We start from the raw sequence: 22,645 nt of genomic DNA, 5'->3' as shown, positions 1-22,645 counted from the left end.
TTAATTTTTCATCTGTGCTCCAAGGGTTGTAAGAGACTGTGATTAGTGATTCATTACTTCTCATTACCTGGCCTGTCAAACTGTTTCCTTTACTTATTCAGGCTGATTAGCTGTACATGGCCCGCCTCTCTCAATGAGGTTGGGAAAGAGACCTCAAACATGGTCTGCAGATAAGCAACTGTAAATAGTAATAATGATGAGGGGATAACTATCAGGAGCATGAAAAACAGGGAAACAAGAAGAAAACAAAAGATAATGGTGATCATTTTCACAATGGAAAGAAAAGATACAAAAAAATACAAAAGATAAAAAGACTATATCTATATAGCCAATTTTTTTTCAAAACTTAACTTTTCAACATTTCATTAATGAAAAATGAGATGATTCTGATCTGGGGTTGATAGATAGAACCTACGCCATCAGAGATACTATGAGATGGCATGTCCGCCTTTTCTCCAGAGAAGGGTTATTTATAGGTGTCAGAGAATGAGGATTGATTTACTGCAGGTAAACAGGATGTCATTCTCAGCAAAAGGTCAAGGTGAGCCAAAGCTCCGGTGGATAAAATACAGGAATTTGGCATCTGTGTTTTTCACCTGTCTGTCAAGCCAATCAGGCTGTGGAGGCACGACAGGACCTGATCACATGCAAACTGCCTTTTTAGATAAAGCGATGACACGATGAGTCCTTGAGTTCAAACGTAAAACAACACTGGGAGCGATGAAAAAAACAGGGCTGTACGCTAGAAAGATGAGCCCTTACAAAGCAGCAACAGAGCCTGAATATGACATTGACTACGGTTGTGAGACGTTAACTAAAACATTCATCACCGTTAGGAGTAATTAACAAACTTCCCCTGCATTAATTAAAGGCTTTAAGGGAAACTGCGCTTAATTAGGAGGTTTGACAGGATGAGGCCTTAGGGATGATCCATATCCAGAGGGCTGTTGGAGGGGTACAAGTGACAGAATTTCCACAACGCTGTGAGTTTTTGGAGCATTTCTTCAAATCGCCACAACACTCTGTGCCCTTGGTCAACTCACAAGCGTGGTCTGGTCTGGCCTGATTTGGCTTGGCATGGCTCTGAAAAACTATTGACAGGTATGACAGGTCTCCGATTAGCCAGTCAGCTGGAGGCCCAGACCTTGTCACCTGTCAGCTAGAGAGATGAAGGGTCGAGTGAGCAGAGGAGGAAGACGGCGGCGAGAGAAATTGAGGGGAAAAAGAGAGTAGAGAAAGAATTGGTGGCAGTAGTGGCGCAGAGCGCTGACGGGGTACACACAAATACAAGAAGCAGCAATAAAACTGCATGTATATCAGGCCTGAGTCACCTGCAGAAGTGTTTGTGAAGCAGTCCATTACAAAAACCAGAGGGTTTGAGGATGACAAACGTGTACCCAAAGAATCTGTGATTGGATCGGGGATTAAGGGGCTGGCATGTCTCTGAAGGGAAACAGGGAAGAGACGAACGGACACAGAGTGGAAGAAAGAGAGAGAGATGGACGGGATGGAAAAGGGACAGTAAACGAATGTCAGACTGCCCAGGCAGGGAGACAGAGTGGCAGAGTGGGTGGGCTTTGACAGACACATCTCACACAGGCTGACAGCTCCGTCAATAGCCCCAGGATGGCCACCCTGATTGACAGCTAGCAGGTGGCGCATGAATGGAGTTGTCAGGCCGACTGTCAGTCAAAGTCACATCGCTGTGGCTACAAGGCCCCGGCTGAACAGGCACACAGCTGCCCAAGGTGATCTCTGGGTGTACAGGCAGGCTTTTGGCACAGGAGGCTGAGGCAGCTCAGATCATGCTAAAATTACCATACATGGCCGTGGCAGCACACAATAGCCGTGTTGATTGGGCCTATTTCATACTAGTGGGCAGATCTGGTACATACACACATGGCTGGTTCCACTCAATTTACAAAAAAACGTAAGAAAAAAAGGATTTGAATGTACTATCGATGCATCTCTGCAGTTTTTCCATTTCCATGGTTCCCCTTAATTGAGCATTGTTCCAGCACGAGGGCATGAAGCATAGGAGTTAATGGGCAATAATTATATGTGAGAGAGGCTTTCTCCCTGGAGTGGAATCCAGAACAAATGGAAGCTCCGATGTGCAACATTCTACTTCATTACATCTGCCGCGATTAAAGCCCGAACATCTGGCACCATATCCTGACAGATAGACAAGACTTTTGGACTGGAAGGGAAATCGAGCGATATTTACAAAAATGTAACACAGGGTATTTACTGGATGAAAGAACAAGTGCTTTGGGCAGGCACGGTACATTCTCCCTATCGGACAAGTGTTGAACTGATAGATGCGTGTAAACACAAGTAAATCGTTTGGACAATTCTGACAAAATGAACGGCACTAAATACCCTCGCTACACTTTCACATCACAACGGACTTTATTATTATTATAGGCAGCTTTTTTGCTACAGATAAATACGTACTGTGGCTCTTCAAGTAAACACTGGAATGTACATCAAGGTTGGTTGTTAACTCTATTTTTTTTAAACAATTTCAATCATCCTAACCCTTTCGACACGAAGCTAAAACAATAATCATAACTGTCTGTATCTGCTGTTGCCATGACAACATCAAGTCCCACAGAGCGATGTCATGCCGATCTGGTCTCTTCCTGGTGCAAGGTTATCTCCCGTGATGCTCTGAGGCAATCTGGAGGGCCTCTGGGGCGTGTGCGAGCGCCGGAGGCGGCGGTCGGGGTAGAGGCTGTTGTCAAAGGGCTTGCGGTGGACACAGAGGACGTGGGTCTTCAGGTTGCCCTTCTGGGAGGCGCTGTAGGGGCAGTACCTGCACTGGAACGGCTTCCGAGCTGGGAAAGATGAAGAGGGCAGACAGAGAAAACAGACTTAATACAGTTACAGAGCTCAAACCTCGTCCCAGATGACAATTGTGAGCCAGTCAAATTAACACAGACCAACAGCTCTGGCTCAAAACAAAAGATTCAGGGACGTTTTGTAGTACAGGGTGCTAATCAAGAAAAAGGTTTGTGAAAATGAGCAGGGTGAGATTGAGTCTTGTGAAAAAAATGTATGCTTACAATTCTGGATATTAAATATAATTTTTGACAAGTCATGTTTCCAGTATTCTAGACCAGATGTTGGCAGGTGAGAAGTTAAACTTTGACTGAGCTTTAGAAATGTCAGAGGGAAATAAAGTCACACACACAGTGAAGTTTCAATGGGGCTCAAACAAGTTTCCTATTTGTTACAGTGGGCTAGAGTCACTGTAGAAAAAAGTTTAAATAAAATAACACTCTAAAAATGTGTTCTCATAACAACAATATGCTCTTTCTAACACTGTGACACTTCGTGGGCTGACATGTTTTTGTAAAAAGGCCAGCAAGTTCTAATTCATTGTAACATATTTCCTGTTCACAACACACAGACACATGCACACACAGACAAATAAACACACACACACACACACACAAGTGTTGAGTTGAGGAATGACAGGCGTCTGCAGCTGGGAGGCAAGGCATGCCAAAACTTCCTGTCTGTCCCCCTCTTTAGCGCCCGCTACATAACTTCGCTACAAATAATGTGAATCTACATGACAAAGCACAGAGTGTACCTTTAAGATACAAACAACAAAGCATATCGTTAATAGCTTCCAGAAGTTTACGTGACCTCAATAAAAATCAGTGTGACACCAAAGCCCGAAGGTGTAGCTAAGATCAAAACAAAAACTGTGCTGGATGACTCATTTACCTGTCTACCTCGACAGTTATGTGTCCTTGTTCACTGCTGTGCTATTTCTGAGATGTTACTTCATATAATGACTTTCTCTTTTCCCCTCTGTCTAACACTTTAATGTGTTTCTCTGTGATTCATGGTTACAGTAAACCATTATGTGCTGATGTCATTTGACATCACTTCCCAAAAACTGAGGGCTGTCTCAGCCTTTTCACCCCGCCCTCGCCTCTTCCTCTCTATCATACTCCTCATCAGAGCCGAGACAGCTGTACGCAGCTGAACACTCGCTTTCACATCTACATAAAAAAGGTGTTTTTGGGGGGAAAAGTGGGAAAACTCACAGACGGTGTGAGCAATAAAAGGTAATGCTCCATCTGTTGGTGTATAATAACCTGATGGCCGTAAAGGACACACACAGGCATTCACACACCAGTCAGAGAGAGGATAAGACCTGACACATCTGAATATCATCAGGATGGCACAGAGGGTTGTGTGTGTGTGTGTGTGTGTGTGTGTGTGTGTGTGTGTGTGTGTGTGTGTGTGTGTGTGTGTATGTGTGTGTGTGTGTGTGTGTGTGTGTGTGTGTGTGTGTGTGTGTGTGTGTGTGTGTGTGTGTGTGTAGGAGTAGTCTTATTGCGCGAGGAAGGGAGAGCTGTCTGGGAGGAACAATTGTAAAAGAAAAGCTTTGTCAAAATCCAGGTACAGAGCTGTTTGTGGTGTTCAACTCAACTGTCTCTTTTTCAAGCCTCAATCAATAGAAGTGGGAAAAACAGGAAATGGGTGTGGACAGCAAATAATTAACATTTCTGATTCTGTGCATCTTTTAATCTCACTTATAAAATTGCCGTCATGAAAGATAAGCACATAGGGAACAGAAAAAACCCACATTCCCCAAATTGTACACATCTATTGTAACTTGAGAGACTGAACAGATTTACCTCAATCTTGTTAAAATCTTGTAAATGCACTCAGACGATGTGAACAATCCCGTAGCCCATTACACTTTCATAAAGTCAGTTAATAATAAGCCAAAAGGTCTCGCGTTTGCATCAGTCGCTTGTTGCCCTGCTTGTCTCCCCCCTCGCCTTTCTTTCTCTCCCCCATCGTCTCCCTGGGTCTGCTGTTCTTTCTTCCCTCCCACCAGAGGAGAGGGGAGGTCCAAGAGAGGGCAACCTCCAAATAAGTTCCATTAATCACAGGCCACAGTCTAATGTAACTAATATTTTACAATTAGAGGAGACAGGAGTGGGCTCGGAGCCATCCATCTCTTCACCACATGATCCTCCATTCATAGGCTGCTCGAACCACAGTTTCAGACCAGCCACACACACTCACACACACACACATACACACACGGATGCACAAAATAGACTGGACAGGAAATGAGGGGGGTGGAATTGTGTGGTGTTGAGAGAAAGAGTGAAGGAAGAAGAACAGTATGAATGATGACTGACTTTGACTCTGTAAAATACTGACATTGGACTGTATTAAAGGACAGTTCTGGTTTATTACAACTTGGGTCTTATGTAATTTTGGCCATTGTTTGCATCTGTTATGATAACATTATACTCACCGGAGTTATTGCTGCGATCTGGGAACACGGCGACATCACTATAACGAAGTCAGACAAGAAACACGGGCAGTCAGACAGATTGTAAACAAGCTAACAGTACAGCCAGATTATCTGAGGAAAATCACAGGAAACTTACACAACTATGGCATGTATGCTAGGTCAAAGATGAACCAGGAAGTCATAAACTGTGATGGATGTTTACAATAGACAGTTTAGGTTGTAATTCTATCGTTCAGCTTAGTCTCTCAAAGTTAAGCTGACCTCGGAGTTTGTTTAAAAAAACCCTGTTTGACCACTTGTGTTTCTTGCCTCCTCAGACTTACTTTTAGCAATCAATGCAACCACCACGAAAGCGTCTAGTACATAACTCTCTGTAAAACCATGATGTGTAATTTCACCTCTCAGGTTTATGTAAAAAATGTAACAAAGGAGACACAGTATATTTTTTAGTGAGCGTAAGAGGTGTTAGTAGGCAGATTTTTTAAACTTCAGACAAAGCCAGGCTTTCTGTTTCCAGTCTTTATGCTAGCTATGCTAACCTTCGCCTGGCTGTTGATTCATATTTAATGTACAAATATCAGGGTGGTGTCTTCTCATTTAACTCTCAACAAGAAAACTAAAAAGCCTATTCCGAAATGTTAAACTGTTCCTTTAGGTACAAGTTTGTAACCTTCTCTTGCTATAAGTAGGGCTGTGACTGACCTCAGAATATTGTGGTACGAAACAAAATGTGTCAGTAGCACAGTAGCACTCTGTAAACTTCTGGTCAGGCTATTTTCTAAAAATCAGAGGTTTCCAAAGTGAGTTCCGGACAGTTTCAATGGGAAAAAAAATTCCCATTAGCTATTACATTAGTTGTCAAAAGAAGATCACATAGAATGCGTGTGATTTGGTTAAAGACATAGTTCAGAGATGCAGTGGTTTTGGGGAATTTCCGTTTTTCAGAAACAAATAAATGCCTTATGACAGACCTCTTCCTATACTTCCCTTCCTGTATTTGGTGTAGTCGGACGTCATGTCAAACAGCAATATTAGGCTATCTTTGCTCAATTGTTGAGTGTTTATGGGATCAAATAACATAATCATGATCCCATAGGCATCCAGGAGTTGAGCAAAACTAGCCCACAGTCTAAGACTTTGAAAACCCTTGCTCTAAACAGATATTAACTGATTGCAAATGTTAGACTTTCATTTATGCAAAGTTCTTGTATGGGTTGTGTTTAACCTATATATTTGAGAACTTTGGTTTCTTTTGTGTCAGAGAAAGCTATCAAAACAAGTGTGGTATTAGTATTGAAACTCAAATATTGTATAGTCACTGTTTAAAAAATGTAATACCATACCCTGCCTGCCTTTAGTGCATATTTGCATTAGTTTGTACATATGTATATGTTTGCACCTGTACGCATGAATTCCCATGTGTGTGTGTGTGTGTGTGTGTGTGTGCGGTGAGAGTGTGTTGTGTGTCACAGGCTGAGATAATGACCATGATGACAGTGGCGGGGCCGACGGGGGCCAGAGGAGCTGAATGGTGACGGATGACACAGGGCTGAGCTCTGATGGCACACAGACAGTGAGTGATGACTGCACATCCTTCCCAGTGCTCCACCCTTCATTATCTCTATGGGGAGAAGCACGGCACAAAGGCAGGCCGCGCTGCCCTCTCGCTGCCCTCAAACGACATCTGCTCATGGAGACAGCCGCACTACCGCTCCTCTTTCACCTCGCTGTCGCTCCATCTATCTCCATCTATGGTGATCTTTCTCGCTCCTTGTCTCTCTCCTTTTTCTCTCGCTCTCTGTCACCCTCTCCACGGAGGGTATGCAGAGGTCAGACAATGAGATAATGACTCACCCCTTTCAACCTTTCAAATCAGGGCCTTTTCTTCCTCTCTGTCCTCTGTTGTTCGTTCATTTTTAATCCTTTCTTTATCGATCTTCTCATATTCTCTTGTTCTCATGCGTCTGAGAGGCCTGATCTGATGTTGCAGAAGACACAGCTGGTTTAGTTTACTGGTTAACTGGTTTAAAGTTGGATGAACTCTGAGGCATCCCTGGCGCCACATGACTGTGTTCTCAAAAATAGTTGTCCTAATTGTGCCTGTGAAAAAATGAAAGCATGCCATAATACCTGGTACAGAAACATTTACAGGTTTTACAACAGCATAACTGTTAGAGTGGTAAATGTTGCCATCTAGTGGTTTAGTCAAAGCAGTGCAGAGATGAGAGTTTCTGTTTAACACACAAGGGAGGGCTCAGTGAGACTAATGAGCATGCAGACAGGTTCAACCAGAGGTCACCATCTGGCCAATTACCACTGCTGGCACATTGGAGCCGACCTGAACTGTCATCACAAACACATCACTCCATGTCCAAACTGCCCGGCAATATGTCACCATGCCACTCGACGTGCCATACAGTATGGAGAGGATGGGGGCAACAGGAGACAGCCCCGTGACAAAGCCACCTGGTCAGCACTGCAGACAGGACAGCCTGCCGGGCCACCTGCTTAGCTCAGTTTTAGAGGACACTCAATGGACTCTCAATGTCAGTTACTCATCTCAGTGTCCAGTTTGACTGACAGGTGTTTATTGTGTCTGTGACATCTTCCTCCTCAGGGAGAGAGAAAAATATGGAGGATCAATCTGCAGCAAACAAAAGGCAAGAGATGCTTGAAATAACTCCGAGCAGGAAACAAATACATTGATCAGATTGCTAAGAAACACAAGCGATGGTCACAGAACAATGTGCTGTATATGAGGGTTAAAAAAAATTGTTTAAAATGGTCAAATGTTGCTAGATTTTTAAAGTAATTTAAAATATGAGGTTTGTTCAAATACGACGTCAGTCAGCTTTTCTAAATGCCTATCTTTTTTTTTTAAATTCAAGCGACTTTATACGCGATAACAGCAAGAAACAGTGCAACGGCCTTGACAGGAGTTGAAGGAGAGGGGTGCTTTTCGGCATATTATTATAACCATCTGTACAATCAAATAGAAAACTACATCTTGCTGTTAGAATCATAAAGAAAGGGAACAGATGTTAATCCCTAATGGAGTTGACAGGCACTTTCCTGTCTTTCACATGAACATATTGAGTTTCTGAATAAGAGGGGGATCAGAGGGAAGGTGTATCATGTTGCACTCATAATACATGCATATCAAAGACCCCAGCTGTTGGATTCCCTCTCTTGAGAGACAGCATTATTAAATCTGCACTCAGCGAGCATATCACACCAGCACAAGAGTTTAAGCCTCTCCATCAGTGGGCTTCCATTGGTTTGGGTGATTTGTAACCTATCACACAGGGAGATTATATCATCCTTTAAAGTGTAGGGTAATCAGTGCCACACACCTGTGTCTTTTTTAGCCCTCATTTGAGAAAAAAGATAGCAAAAAAAAAAAAAAAAGTGAAGAGGAGATGTGTTGTTTGTAATTGGCTTGATTTATTCACACACTCACACTCACTCTTTACACTTCCTCTGTCAGGTGATGATGGTGCCAAAATGATACTGCCAAAATACTGTTTTCTTTTTTTACATTTCTGTAACAGCATCCTTGGGGTAGATAATGACACGCATGCTAGTCAGCCTCTTATATTTAGAATTAAGTAAGCCAACTGTAATATTGTTATATGCCCATCTGCAGTGGTCTATCACATTCAGAGGGGGTGGTACAAAGCATCTGAAAGGAGGTAACAAGATGGGAAAAAAGTAGAGACTAGCTTGTGTCCACTAGGTGGCAGTAGACACCTTCAAATCTTAATGCCACCATGGCTTCATCTTGATAACAGTGACAGCTGCATTTAACATACATGATATAGATGCTCACCTGATGTAACATCTTTCTCCATGTTCCCAACATCGTTCAGACTGGCTTTGTGTGCGCTGGCAGGTGTGCTGCTCAGGTTCCCCTGGGATCTGAAGAAGGAGAGCAGGCCGCCTTGGTGTTGGATTTGATCCGCCTGTCCTGGAGTCAAGTTCTCCAGAGAGGAGATGGGAGATTCAGCCACAGCTCTGCCCCAAAGTCCGGGAATGTCGTGCTTCTTCTCGCCAGGACTCTGGAAATCAGCCTGCCCCAGCTCCTCTGCCTCGAGGATATTATTTTTCAGCATCTTCCACTTGGCATCATTTTCGTCCTGCCTCCCGAGCTCTGATTTCTCAAATTCACCTTCACCGTTGTGACCCGTGGAGCCGGCATTCTGTGCGTTCATCTCTTCTCTTGTTCCCTGCACCAAAAGGTCACACTGATATGCCGGTTTCACGCCGAGTTCAGCTGCAACGTTAGAGTAACTTTGTAGCCGGCGGGTAATGGAGGAGGAGAGTCCATTACTGAAAACACCAGACATCTGTACCAGTACAGCCGGAGACATGCCTGAATGAGACATGACAGACTCCGGCCTGACAGACAAATCTAAAGGCTCATACTGGGACTTCCTGGTTTGAGCCGATAAAGAGCCCTCTACACCTGCTTCTTTGTCAGTGAGGTCAGGCTGCTTGTTGATGAGCAGGGCATTTTCACCATGGCTCTCCAGACCAAGATAGTGGGCTGGGCTCCAGTCTTCCCTGGATCTGGGTCTGAGTTTGGGGTTGGGGTTGGGACTGGAGCTGCTGCTGCTGGTGGGCTGCAGTGGAGAAGAAAGATCTCTGCTGTTTTGCCAGTGGGGGAAGTGGTAGCGATCCAGATGGAAGCCGAGGGAGGCTGTCTGTGCAGCGGTGAAGTCGCTGGAGAGTGGACACCTGTAGACTTTCTCACCTAACACAGACAAAAACAGCAAAGACACAACACAATCCAAATCAAATTAGGAAACTGTGTGCATATGAGTCATACTGAGCACTCAGTTCTGAGAAAAGTATGTACCAACAACCGTTGTCTAAACATGAAAAATGTTGCAATCCCACACCAGGCTGAGTTGAATGATTTAAGCGCTGCCCTGCAGTAAATCAAGCTTGTAATCAGCTTTCAGCTCCAGTGATCCATCATTTTACAGTATGGACGCCACCACCATGTGCAATAAATACACCCAAAGATGTTAACACCAAACAAGATTCTTCCAGAAATAATAAACAGTCAAATTCAAAGCAAGTAGAACAAGGCAGATGTCGCAGACAAGAACCTCATTCCATCAAAACCAGTAAGTGGGTTCCCCAGTCAAAAATAACGAAGTCCAACATGTGAGCAGTTCTGATTAACCGCACCATGTACTGTAGCTGAGTTTATTTTTGCTTCATACTTGTGAAAAATGGTGTGTTGGAGCCATAATTCAAAAAGTACAAAGTGTGTTATTGTGGAGAATGACAAAGGGTAATTTTTCTCTTTTTAGCCGATGAAAAATATCCATCTGGAAACAAGATTTGATCCTGTTCACCATAACTTTTAATTAAAGGTAATTTGAACGTCTTCTTCCCTCTGTTTACCTACAGTTTAATCATTATAGCTATCACAGAAACTCCCTCCAGGGTTAAACACACTCCCTGTGACCATTTTGAGTTAGTGATTGTCTGAGACCTCAGCCTTGCACTGTCTTTAAACAGCCCAGCTGTTTCGCTGCCATTCCAATTACAGTAAAAGTCATCCGACGCCATTAAGCCACAAATATTGGCAGTTTATTGCCCAACACTCTCCTGGCATTTGAAGGTCAGGTCATACATTATACTGTGTCTTTTAGGGATGCGTCTGGGATTGGGAGATAAACCCACCACCATTAATTTAATTCTATGCATAGTGATGCCTTATTGTTCTTCTTTAATGGACTAATATCTGAGTTACAACAGCGATTCATCCCCGCCAGAGAAATATCAATTTCATACACCTCAAGATCTGACCCTGAAGTAATTCTCTGAGGTAAATCCAAATCTAATGATCTGGAGTTGTTACTTTACTTTGTTTCTAACTTTATTGGAAAAACCACCTTTGTGAGGTGAATGGTAGTAAAAGGAGGGCTATTTGACTTTTTGACTTTTCAAACGTGCGAAAACCATAAAACAAAGCCCACATATTACCTAAATAATAGCTGAACCTAATGAAACAGAAAAATCACTGCTGAAATGGCAAATCCACGCCCCTGAACTGAAGGCAGTCACCCCTGTTTGCACTGTTTGTGTGTCTACAGTGTGTACAGTGTGTTTGATTTAATGTGTGCGTGCATGAATGTGCGTGCCGACGTGCGTGTCTGTGTGAGAGCGGGAAAGAGACTTCAATGGTGCCACACCCTTGTCTCCAGTAAGAAATAAAAAAAAATCCAAACAGCTTAATGGAACTCGTGTCAGACACGCCATACATCTCAATTATTCTGCGGCTTAAATTACGATGACATTACCGGCCAGCTCCGAATGCAGAAAACACATATATCTGACCTCATCTTTCAGCGTGGACCTTCCTAAACCCATTTGCCAGCCTACATGAGAGCAGTAAAACAATACAAAGAACGAAGACTCTGCCTATTTCTTCTCTTCGTTTGGATGGGTGCCATCTTTGTGATTGCCTGGTTCATGCTAACTTAATCAGTTTAAGATTTACTTACACTGCCGAGGCTCACATTATGTGAGGGGAGTAATTTTAGAGCTTAGATTTATCAACCAAAACTCCAATTACTGCATCATTACAAACCCCAGCCTCTCTCACCTAACACAGAACAACTAATGAAGTGATGCGTATGAGTTATCCGCATTTACTGGATGTGAAAGGCAGAGGAGAAAGGTAAATAAATAAGTAAATAAATTCCTCAAGTGAGCCGTGTCTGTGGAAAAAGCAAGCAGCTGGGCTTGGACGAGTGATTCATTTCATATGGAAATAAGCTTTAAGATTTACAACCATACATCACCGTCAATGCAATCACAGGCTCACATACTATATGCTTACATAGGCATTTGGCAGTTATATTGTAGATATCAAACTCTATATACAGTAAGGTTTTAGCTCTTTCTATATATGCAATCAAGCACCCGAAATGCAAAGCAGAGATACATTGTGGCTGGTTTGGTTTAAGATGAAACAGAGTGAGGGAGAGAGGGAAAGGGAGTAACACACAAGACTAGTGAGAAAAACAGGGGCACCAGATGTTCTTTGATGTTTATAATAGCATATATTATTAATATTAATTAGACCACATAGTCAATGACGCATTTGGGACGTTTCCAAGTCAATTAAGCCAAATGGCATTCAGGAGATGGTGGAACAATATTTCAAGGCAGGTGTTCAGAACTCCCTGGGTAAATCTTTTTATCTGCATGCTAGGAAAACAAGCATTTTGAGCTTAATTTGAGCCTCATATCTGCAATAATAATTAAAAAGAGGATTAAAAGACAGAAGTGAGAGGGAGACAGAAAAGCCAACAGGTAATCAGTTCAGACAAACCAGTCAGACTGGCTGTGATCTCTGAGTAAGAAGCTGAATTTGTTGAGCTAGACACAGGGCCGAGTTAGATAAGGACCCGTTTGGTTAAAAGATGCTTTTACTGTCAGCAATCACAAAGAATAGACTGATGTAACTGGAACAGCCAAATGAAAAGTGACACTCTGTAGAGCAGCTTGCTTTATCTGTGTTTCTGGGTAAACCACTGCTCGTATTACCAGTCACAGCTTTACAGACGCTTATCATTTCTTAGCTTTAACGCTTACAGTAAAAGAAGTTTAAAAGCAGGGAATAAGGGACAAAACACATGTGGGGACAACATCATTACATGGTGTCTGCTCACTGACCTTAAGGTTAAGAGTATTGAATGGGACTAATTAATAACTGTCAGAGCATTTTATGTTTGTTAGGCATGTTTTTATTCTGAGCTTGGATCTAACTGGTCCAATGTAGGTCAGAGGCCTGAAGCGTGCACCCTTCATTAGTTTATCATTTTAAGAAGAGTCGTTAGTCTTAATCTCAGATTATAATTAAAGTCAAAGTGCATTTTCAAATAAAGTCCTGGTGAGATATTGAGAGAATATCATGACACACGCCTGCTATTGAAATCAAAACGCAATTTCTAATTTAAGATGCTGGGCTTCTGCAGTTAAAAATCTAAATCCAGCACTGTATCTGGAATGTATCGAGCAAAGACGCCGTCTCTCACTCTGACAGCCATGACTGTACTATATTTGCTATCCATATTGAGAACATCAATAACTTCATGACCACCATAGGCTGACTATGAATAATGCAGCCAGTAATTCTGGACTAATCAATGTTCCTCAAGCTGAACATCTGGCAGTGGTAATTCTTCCTCAGCATCTCTGCTCTCCTGAATTAGAAAACACTCACTCTCTCCCTCTCTCTTCCTCCACGTCCAACCGTCGAGACAGACAGACTTGATCAGTTACAACCCCCCACCTCCGAAAAAACTTATCCCTGTTATTAAACCCTCATCAAGTGGTGCGTGTTCTCCATATGTGTAGGATTTACCTATCTGTCCCGCAGCAGACCTGTGTGTTGAGCCAGGGCCAGCAGCGTGTGATTGTGTTAATTAATCTGTCATTGTGAGCGCAGGGAGCAGCTGCAGAGGTCTCTGGGATATATTGTCAGAGCTAAACAATGCGGTGCTAAGCCCCCAGAGTGAGTCTACCATTACACAAGACTAAGAACAGAGAGGAGAGGAGGAGAGGGGGAGCGAGAGCCTGCCGGATCCATCATTGACTAAAGCAATGACGCCTGACCTTTACAATGAATTAGTTTCCATGCTTAATATTGACTGAAATTAGAGTCTGATACTGAATGTGCCATCCCAGAACTGTGTGCACTCAAATCCTCAGCTAGCCAGCTATCATAAATGTTTCTGGAAGTGACACCGTATGGTCTTGGAGATAGGGGAGAAGAGGGAAAGTAAAAACAACAGAGCTTGAATATGTTTCTTAAAGAGCAACCAGAGAGGGATTTGCCCATAAACGCCGAGCATTTACATGTAAATATGCAGATACCAGTATGTGTGTACAATATGGAAACAAAACATCTAATGAGATTAGACCTGATCCATTTATCTCTGCTATACGGCCATCATTTAAGAGGATGCTGGATCAAATCCCACGAGAGCGCGGCAGACTTGGACGTACATAACAGCAGCACTCCAGTGGAAAATAACCACAGTCGTAAGCTGATGAAGAAACAGAACAAAAGTTGGGATTTATTTTTCTTCTCTTAACAACGCTGTTATAGCAGTAATTTAGGCTCATGATAACATGTTAGCAGGATGCCATGACAAGAAAGACATTTACCCAGAGAGCCGAATCATCCAAATCACCAGGTGGAACAGAAGACTATCAATAAAAATACCAGGTGGTAGATCAAATCATAAAAATCACTGGGTGGTATATATCAAATCATTAAAAACACCAGATGGCATGCATTAACATCTTGTGCCCCCGTAGGCAAGGGGTGGGGATGTGACGGATATAAAATAGAGGGTACTAATTATCCCTACAATTCAACATGATGCCATTATCTTTTAAAGGAAGACAAAGTCCTTGCGGATGACAGTAATATCTGTGGTGGTGTTGCTGACCCTGCGCTTCATGTCCACCTACACCAAGTGGGAAGAAAGATGAGGCCACAGCTGTCACTTCACTACTATATTTCCACTTTAAAAAGAAAACATATTATTAGATATTATATAAGATTATGAGATGCAGAGATTTGATCCTTTGTTGTGATATTCTACACTGATTTAATTAGAGCACTGTAATGAGGTCTGTCATCTTAGCAAAAACACCTGACAAACAGTGATTCAGTATGTTAATAAGGGGGACTTGCAAGACACAGATTAAACCATTGTAAACCTCAACTGTTCTGGCTCGAATCCAGGTGGCGAAGGCTTTCATGTTGCATTTCATCTCTGCGTCTCTGCTGTCAATTAAAGGAAAAATGGCCAATTTTCTTTTTGAAGTTTAAAAAAAATAAAATAACGGTCAGAATCGAAGCAGCAAAGGAAGAGATATTTATATTTTTAACACGCAGTATGGTTCAAGGTCCATAAACACGGGATCTTATGGTTCCCATAATGCAATTGATAGTGTCCTTCATTAGACTATGAGGATGTCAAACTTTGGAAAGCACTAAAAAAATATCCTGCTATCCTCATATTTATCGAAAATCTCAAAAAAAAAAAAAAACATCAGAAAAAAGAGCTTTCCATGACTCAATTACCTGTAACTGGAGAAGAAGATTGCGGTTGATGATCAAGGCCACTGCCAGAGTGGGAGCTCCCCGTCTCTGTGATGATCTCTTTCTGCCCATGACGGCTCACGCTGCCTGGGCTACCTGGCCTGCTGATGGCCTGAGTGTCTGGGTCGCCGAGAGACACTTTGCCATCGTCTACAGGGAGACATCTCTCAGGCAGGTAGGAGGAGCTCTGCTGCTGGTCTTTAAGACCGAACATTTGCTGTTCAACAGGCAGCCCTGGTGTCATGATCTGCCAGCCTGGGTAGCTGCTGCTGCTGTTGAGTGCATCTCTGTTAGACATGACTTTCTGCAGATAGTCCATGCTAGTGGAGCTCAGTGGAGGGTGGAGATGATTTAAACCCAGTAAGGAGGAGCTCTCTGCATCTGTCAAAGGGCCTGGACCTGAGGAAATCATCCTCCCTAACATCTCCCTAACCTTCATGTCAACTCCAGCTGTGGCGAGCAGCTGGTTATAATCTTGATGGTCGGCTCTCTCAGCTGTGAGGAACCTGTTGTGAATGCGGGTGATGTACTGTGAGTAGAGGTTGCTCTGGTGGTCTTGTGTCAGGTTCTCCATGTTAACAGAGGTCTCATGTTCAGCGGGGAGATTACGCTTAGCAGCCAACTTATTTAGGTGGACCTTCATGTGGTTCTTGAGAAACCAGGGTTCTTTAAAACGACGGCCACAGATCTGACAGCAGTGCTCAAAAGAGTCCTTGTGTTTCCTCATGTGACCCTTCAGGAACCAGGCCTGGCTGAATGTCTGGCCGCACACCTCGCAGGGGAATTCGCCAGCGGGCCTCTTCTTGTCGCCGGCCCCGATGGCGGGCCTCTGCCCTGATCCCGAATCAGCAGTTATATGCGTTGTCTCAACGTGGCCGATGAGGTCCTCCTCTTGTGAAGCCGCAAACTCGCACAAGGTGCATTTATAGGGTTTATGTAGGATCCTGATGTGGCGCTCAAGCTCCTGCTGCTTCCTGAACTTTCCCTTACAGAATGAGCAGCGGAAGCCGGTGGGTTGGGGCTGGATGGGATCATCATGGATGGGAGTTACCTTAGGAGATGTGGATGTGTGTGGCTGGCTCTCTGCAGCACCAGAGATTGTTAAGAATGGTGGTTGTGTCGGGACAGTCTGTAACAGTTGGGGCTTTTGAAGTTGGTTTATATTGGGTGTTTGCTGTTGGCCAACATGACCAGCTCGCGTCTGCCTGTCCCTTATTATCGCCCTTTCCTCAAGCTCATGAAGCAATCTATTTTCCTCCCTAATTCTCCCACGGCCTTTACCCAGAATGCCTTGCTTGTGAGTACGGAGGTGTATCTTCAGGTTGCCCTTCTGGGCAGCCCTGTGGTCGCAATACGGGCACTTGAAGGGCTTCTCGCCGGTGTGTGTGCGCATGTGAAGGGACAGAATGCTGTTGAAGCGAAAACGCTTTCCACACAACGGGCAGGGATACTTCCTGTTCTTGCGACTGTCATCCTGGGTGGAATTTACCTGGGAGACGATGCTTTGATTGGTGACCCTCAAGAACTGGGAAAGCTCTGCTCTCCCATTCATGCTGCTGAGAATCCTTGCATCCATGATTTGATTGGCCAGAAGCGCCATCTGGCTCCTAATTGGGTGGGTGGACGGGGTAATGAAGCTGTCCTTTCAGGCACTGGCTGATGTTACAGTATGGTGGTCAGGGGTGTGTGTGTGTGGGACGGTCGGAAGGTTAGCAGACAACTGTATGCTGACTGTTTGCACTTATTCAGTTGAAACAGGATGTTGATTCATGCTGTTCAGATGAAATGTCTGTTTGTTGTAGCCCAGACCTAAAAAAAAACACAAAAGGAACATTAAGGTCAAATTCTGCCAAAACATATACATTATTCAAATACAAAAATCCCCAGCTCAGATAGACCAAGAACAGGTGAGTATAGTGTAAGTGGGGCTCTGAGCTGTCAATTAACGGTGTAAATCTGTACTTTTGCAGCTGCTGTATAATGCCAGTGATGCACCACAAATAGGTCAGGAAATAGAGCAAAGTAAGTTCTGACTCTCGTCATCCTGTCTTAATGTATACCTGTGGTTTTAGATTATTGTTAGAGACCGTGAAAATGCTGATTAAGTCTAACCACAAAGGCTTCCTCAACAAATATCTCATCTTTACTAAAGGGTAAGGTGAGAATCTTTGTCTTGATCTCATTCTGTACTGACACACAATACTAAGGCAGCACAAACATCAAAGACTGTCTGCTTCTACTTGCCCTTCCTTTGCATTTCACAAATCTGCGCTTAAAAAAAAAGATTAAAGTTAAGCTTTTTCAGCAGGTCTATTGCATATTTGAATAAAACCTTTACCCGGATAATTATGTCACAGGAGTACTAAGGGAAATAAACAACTTGATGATGCAAAAATGCAAACTAAAGTTAAAGGAAGAATATCCAAATGGAAAGCTAAAATATGCTTCACTTCTCCCCCGCCAAGCTTCCCCCTTTTTTTTTGATTCAACTGCAGCAGCAAAACAAAGCTTCAAATTCACATCGTGCTACAATGGTAGAGGTCACATAAGCGAGCCCGGCACAGCTCTAGTGCAGCACCAAAGGGCACAGAACAAAGCCTGCACTGTCCACACTGAATTAACACAGGCTTACATCATCCTGGACTGCAACCTCAGTCAGTCATGAAAATGATGTACACAAAACCACACAGATAAAAAGCTGGCAGGCTGGCCACAGTAGTTGGTGTGAGCAGCGTGTCTGCTCTGAGCTGTAGAGAATCAATGTAACCTGCTATTGACCTAATCATATCTGACAGGACAAAAGTGAGTAAATTGTATTATAATACAGTAGATCCACTTCATATTCCTTAACCTGGTATTCCTGAGCACCAAAACAAAGGGGGGAGCAGAGGATGCCCCCCCCCCCCCCCCCCCCTCCCACCAACTCTCAAGGATTACGGTCATTTGAGCTATTATCGCATTTGAATCTATTAATGTCATTACTGTACTGTAGCCTTGGATGTGTAATATTGTACAGTGTATCCAATTTGAAGGCTGCATCCAATCAATAATGATTGATCAAACTGAACTTCAAATGGATGCGCGTCTGCAGCATCAAATAACTTGAAATACTGAATAGTTGTGTGTGCATTTCTTTTATTGCAGTAACGAATCAACAACTGGATGTGCCAGAATTGTCTTCAATTAAACAAAGATAAAACAAAAGTAATTGTATTTGGTACCAAGGACGAACGATTGAAAGTCAGCGCTCAGCTTCAATCACTGATGTTAACGAACACAAGCCAGAAATCTAGGTGTAGTTATGGATTCAGACCTAAACCTGAACAGCCACATCAAGACAATCACAAAATCAGCCTACAATCACCTGAAGAATATATCAAGGATTAGAGGACTTATGTCTCAACAGGATTTGGAAAAACTTGTCCATGCATTAGTCTTCAGTAGACTCGACTACTGTAACGGTGTGTTTACAGGTCTCTGTAAAAAGTCAGTCAGAAAGCTGCAGCTGATTCAGAACGCTGCAGCTCGAGTCCTCACTAAGACCAAGAAAGTAGATCACATCACTCCAGGTCTGAGGTCTTTGCACTGGCTTCCTGTCCAACAAATAATTGACTTTAAAATCCTGCTGTTGGTTTAAAAAGCACTGAATGGTTTAGGGCCAAAATACATCTCTGATCTGCTGCTACCTTATGAACCATCCCGACCCCTTAGGTGGTCTGGGACCGGTCTACTTTCTGTTCCCAGAGTCAGAACTAAACATGGAGAAGCAGCGTTCAGTTCTTCTGCTCCACATATCTGGAACAAAGTCCCAGAAAGCTGCAGGTCTGCTGAGACCCTCAGCTCCTTTAAATCTAGACTGAAGACTTTTCTGTTTGCTGCTGCCTTTAATTGAACCACATTCCAGGACATTAATCAATTTCCTGCAATTCTGCATTTTACTACTGTATTTTATTTCTTACACTGCTTTTTAGTGTTTTAATGACTGTTTTTAATGTTTCTTAATTGTTTTTCCCTTTTTGTATTATGTTTTGATGCTTTTAATGGTTTTATGTGAAGCACTTTGAATTGCCTTGTTGTTGAAATGTGCTATACAAATAAACTTGCCTTGCCTTGCCAAAACGAAAGAACCAACTACCATTCCTTCCAACATTAAGAGCCTGGTTTATTAGAAATTAAACTTGTGAACACTAGAACAGTGTGATGTTTTTGTGCTGTCTTATTTGTCACTATTATGTTTCATGTAAGACGGGGATGCACCAATCTGACTTTTTCAGCCCCGACAGTGATACCCGGGTTTTCGATACAGAGTACCGATCCAATACCAACATTTAATTAATAAGCTGTAAGCCTCACTGTGTGGAAGTGACTGGGATCATTCTTGTATGTGTAAGGAAACATCAAACTCAACCTAAACATTGATTTCTTAACTTTGTAAAAATAGTAGGAAGTAAATGCAAAGATATACATTTACTGAATTGTTATTTTTTATCAAAATAATAAATTGTGCACCAGCAACTTGGCAAAACATATTTAACATTAACATGAATTACAATTCAAGTATACATTTTTAAAAGCAGCAACAAATTCCAGTATACAAATATATAGTATACAGTGTATGGTATACAAACATAGAATTGAATTGATTGGCTTCGTTGTCACTGATACCCGATCCAGCTAATCAAGTCCATATCGGCCCAGTATCGGTATCGGTATTGGTTTATCCCTAGTGTAGGAGCACGAGTACAGTGACTATAACAAGCTCCGGTCATAGTTACTGTAATACACGTCATCCGGCCTAATATTGTTTTCTCATGCTATCTGTTGATTCTGTGTGTTTTAAGGACTGTCTGTCTCGTCTCTATGTAATGCAGGATCTCTTTGTATCTACATGTGTTTTTTAACCGCTTTTATCGATTGTATTTCCAACACTTTTATTTCCAACATCTGTGATTTTAACAACTGCCTGCCCGGGGACAACAGATGAAAATTAGCCTGGCATATCTTTAGAAATGTTATTAATGTGCGCTGTCTCTGTCAAATAAGGTAATAAACGTAACTATTTAGCAATGCATGTGTGCCACATGTCTGCCATGCCCAGCTAGCTGAAAGCATGAGTAAGGCACTTAATAAAAGAGCAACCCAAACTAAACACAACCTGAATCAAAGACTACTACCAGGTTTAATGTAAATAAAGGCTTTCAAGATAAAGCAAGTTCGAGCCACCTGCTGCTGCTGCTGCTGCCTATGGTCCATAGCAACCTGAATCAGTCATGAAAATATACAAAACCAAACAGATAAAGAGGTAGCGCGCCTGCAGCCACGGCTGGTGTGAGCAGCCTGTCTGCTCTGCACTGAGATCAATGTAAGGAAACCAGCCTGACCTAATCATATCTGACAGGGAGAAAGTGAGCGGAGGATATTAGCATACACCAAATCCACTTCATATTTGTTAAAGTGGTATTCCTCTGATTAACTAAGCATAAGACGGAGGCATAAAACCTTCACCGTATGTGTGTGTGTGTGTGTGTGTGTGTGTGTGTGTGTGTGTGTGTGTGTGTGTGTGTGTGTGCGTGCGTGTGTATGTGTGTGTGTGCGTGCGCGTGTGTGTGTGTGTGTGTGTGTGTGTGTGTGTGTGTGTGTGTACTAGGTTAGGAATTGTTGGAGACTGGGGTGGTATGCAGGGCCATCAGGTGTTTCTCTGTCAGAGTGAATTAGGCTCGTTTTGGTGCAGATTGAGAGAGGGCTTGATTGTTATTAAGCATCGCGTCACAGTAGCGCCTCTTAGGTGTGGCCGCGCGTACACGAACAAGGAGCAGGTGTGATTTAGCACAGCCAATAAAAGAAAAGAAAAAAAGTGACACATACACAATTAAACCAGCCATCGGAGCTGTGCATTCTGGATGATTTCGGATCTGACAATATCAAACATGGTTACAGTTATTTTTACTGCAGTCAGACTAAGGACTCTGTATTTCAGTATTTAATCTACAGGAGGGTGGAAGTGTAATCTTTTCACTTTGTAGTTGCAGCATATTGTCAGCTAGGATGGATGGGCAATATTGTAAATCCATGGAGCGCTGACACTGGAATGAAATTTATAGATCAGAAGTGCATATTTCATATTTCTTTTTAACAGCAGTTAAAAAGCATTAATAATTTATGTGGATGGTTAAGCTGAAAGCTGAATGCACCACACATTGCTGCATGAGCCCGCAACCAACCGTTACAGTAACCTATCTAATGTAACCTAAAATAAAGATTATCTATAAAAGAGTAGAAAAACACTAGTGGGCATTGTGATCATGCAAACTATACATCAGATGAAAGTCAGATATTAAAAATTGTTCTGCTTTTATATAGCTCATAATGTGATTATATAAGAGTAGCAATTTTCCATGACATGGGAGAACAAAATCCTGAAATATTCTGGGGTTCAGATGATCAAAAATCAGCCGTTTAATTTTGAAGAGGTAAAGTTTAGCTAGTTCGATAACTAAGAAGTAGAGATGGGTTATTCAACTAGTATTTATTCTGATTTCTCTCATCATGCATTGTTGTATGCATGACACATAATAAAAATGTTATTCATTCACACTATTGACCTCGTGAAATAAGTATTTAATGTTACACACACCTTAATACCTCATACAGTGTGTGGTGTTTTACATATCTGTTGATGTCTCAGATTATGTGCAGTTTTTTTGCCTACTTCTAGATCACATAACAAGAGATGTCCTGAGAATTCCTGGAATTCCCTGACTATCCCAGTTGGCATAGAACAACATTGTTATTCATTGATACAGAGCAGGCTTATGTGCAGACAGTAAAAGCCCCATGCCATGCATTATGCCCTCTGTGTCTCGCTTCACCCACGCGCCCACCCACCAAATCAGCCAGCCAACCATCCTGTGGACTGCCCTGTCAGGGGATGAAGAGCCAGAACAAGGAAGAGGGCAGTGGTAACACAGCTGCCCACCATGACCTGTACAAAAGATAGCACCCATATACTTTCTGACAGCCAGATTAATGAAACTCTATAGGAGCTTCTCTGTAGGCCCCCCCAAAAGCCTGACGGAGACAGAATAGTCTAACCAGCACCATTCATTACTGCGGGAGTACAGAGCACAGAAAGAGCACACACAGCACTGACAAACTAGCTCCTTGTGAGTAATAGCTAAAGAACTCATAAAGGAATACATACACATTTG

General features: G+C 42.7%; 1 protein-coding gene across 3 annotated transcripts in view; it reads right to left on the bottom strand.

Moving 5' to 3' along the window:
• Positions 1-2,413: 2,413 nt before the first annotated feature.
• LOC137881855 (zinc finger protein 536-like) overlaps positions 2,414-22,645 on the bottom strand; it is a 25,563-nt gene continuing 5,331 nt past the window's right edge. The window contains exons 2-5 of one of the 3 annotated variants that reach the window (XM_068724006.1): positions 15,420-17,246; positions 9,126-10,049; positions 5,297-5,334; positions 2,684-2,840 (exon numbers count right to left, since the gene is read on the bottom strand). In XM_068724006.1, coding sequence (XP_068580107.1) covers positions 2,781-2,840; positions 5,297-5,334; positions 9,126-10,049; positions 15,420-17,037 — 2,640 coding nt within the window. In that variant the 5' untranslated portion in view covers positions 17,038-17,246 and the 3' untranslated portion in view covers positions 2,684-2,780. Of the gene's footprint in view, positions 2,841-5,296; positions 5,335-7,223; positions 7,941-9,125; positions 10,050-15,419; positions 17,247-22,645 lie in introns of those variants that run through there. The other 2 variants (XM_068724005.1, XM_068724007.1) reach the window with 2 other exon arrangements.

The sequence above is a fragment of the Cebidichthys violaceus genome, unplaced genomic scaffold, assembly GCF_023349555.1.
Source record: "Cebidichthys violaceus isolate CVI_PGR_0920_01 unplaced genomic scaffold, fCebVio1.0.p SCAF_3, whole genome shotgun sequence".
Taxonomy (NCBI): domain Eukaryota; kingdom Metazoa; phylum Chordata; class Actinopteri; order Perciformes; family Stichaeidae; genus Cebidichthys; species Cebidichthys violaceus.
This window is presented reverse-complemented; position numbering and strand designations above follow the sequence as displayed.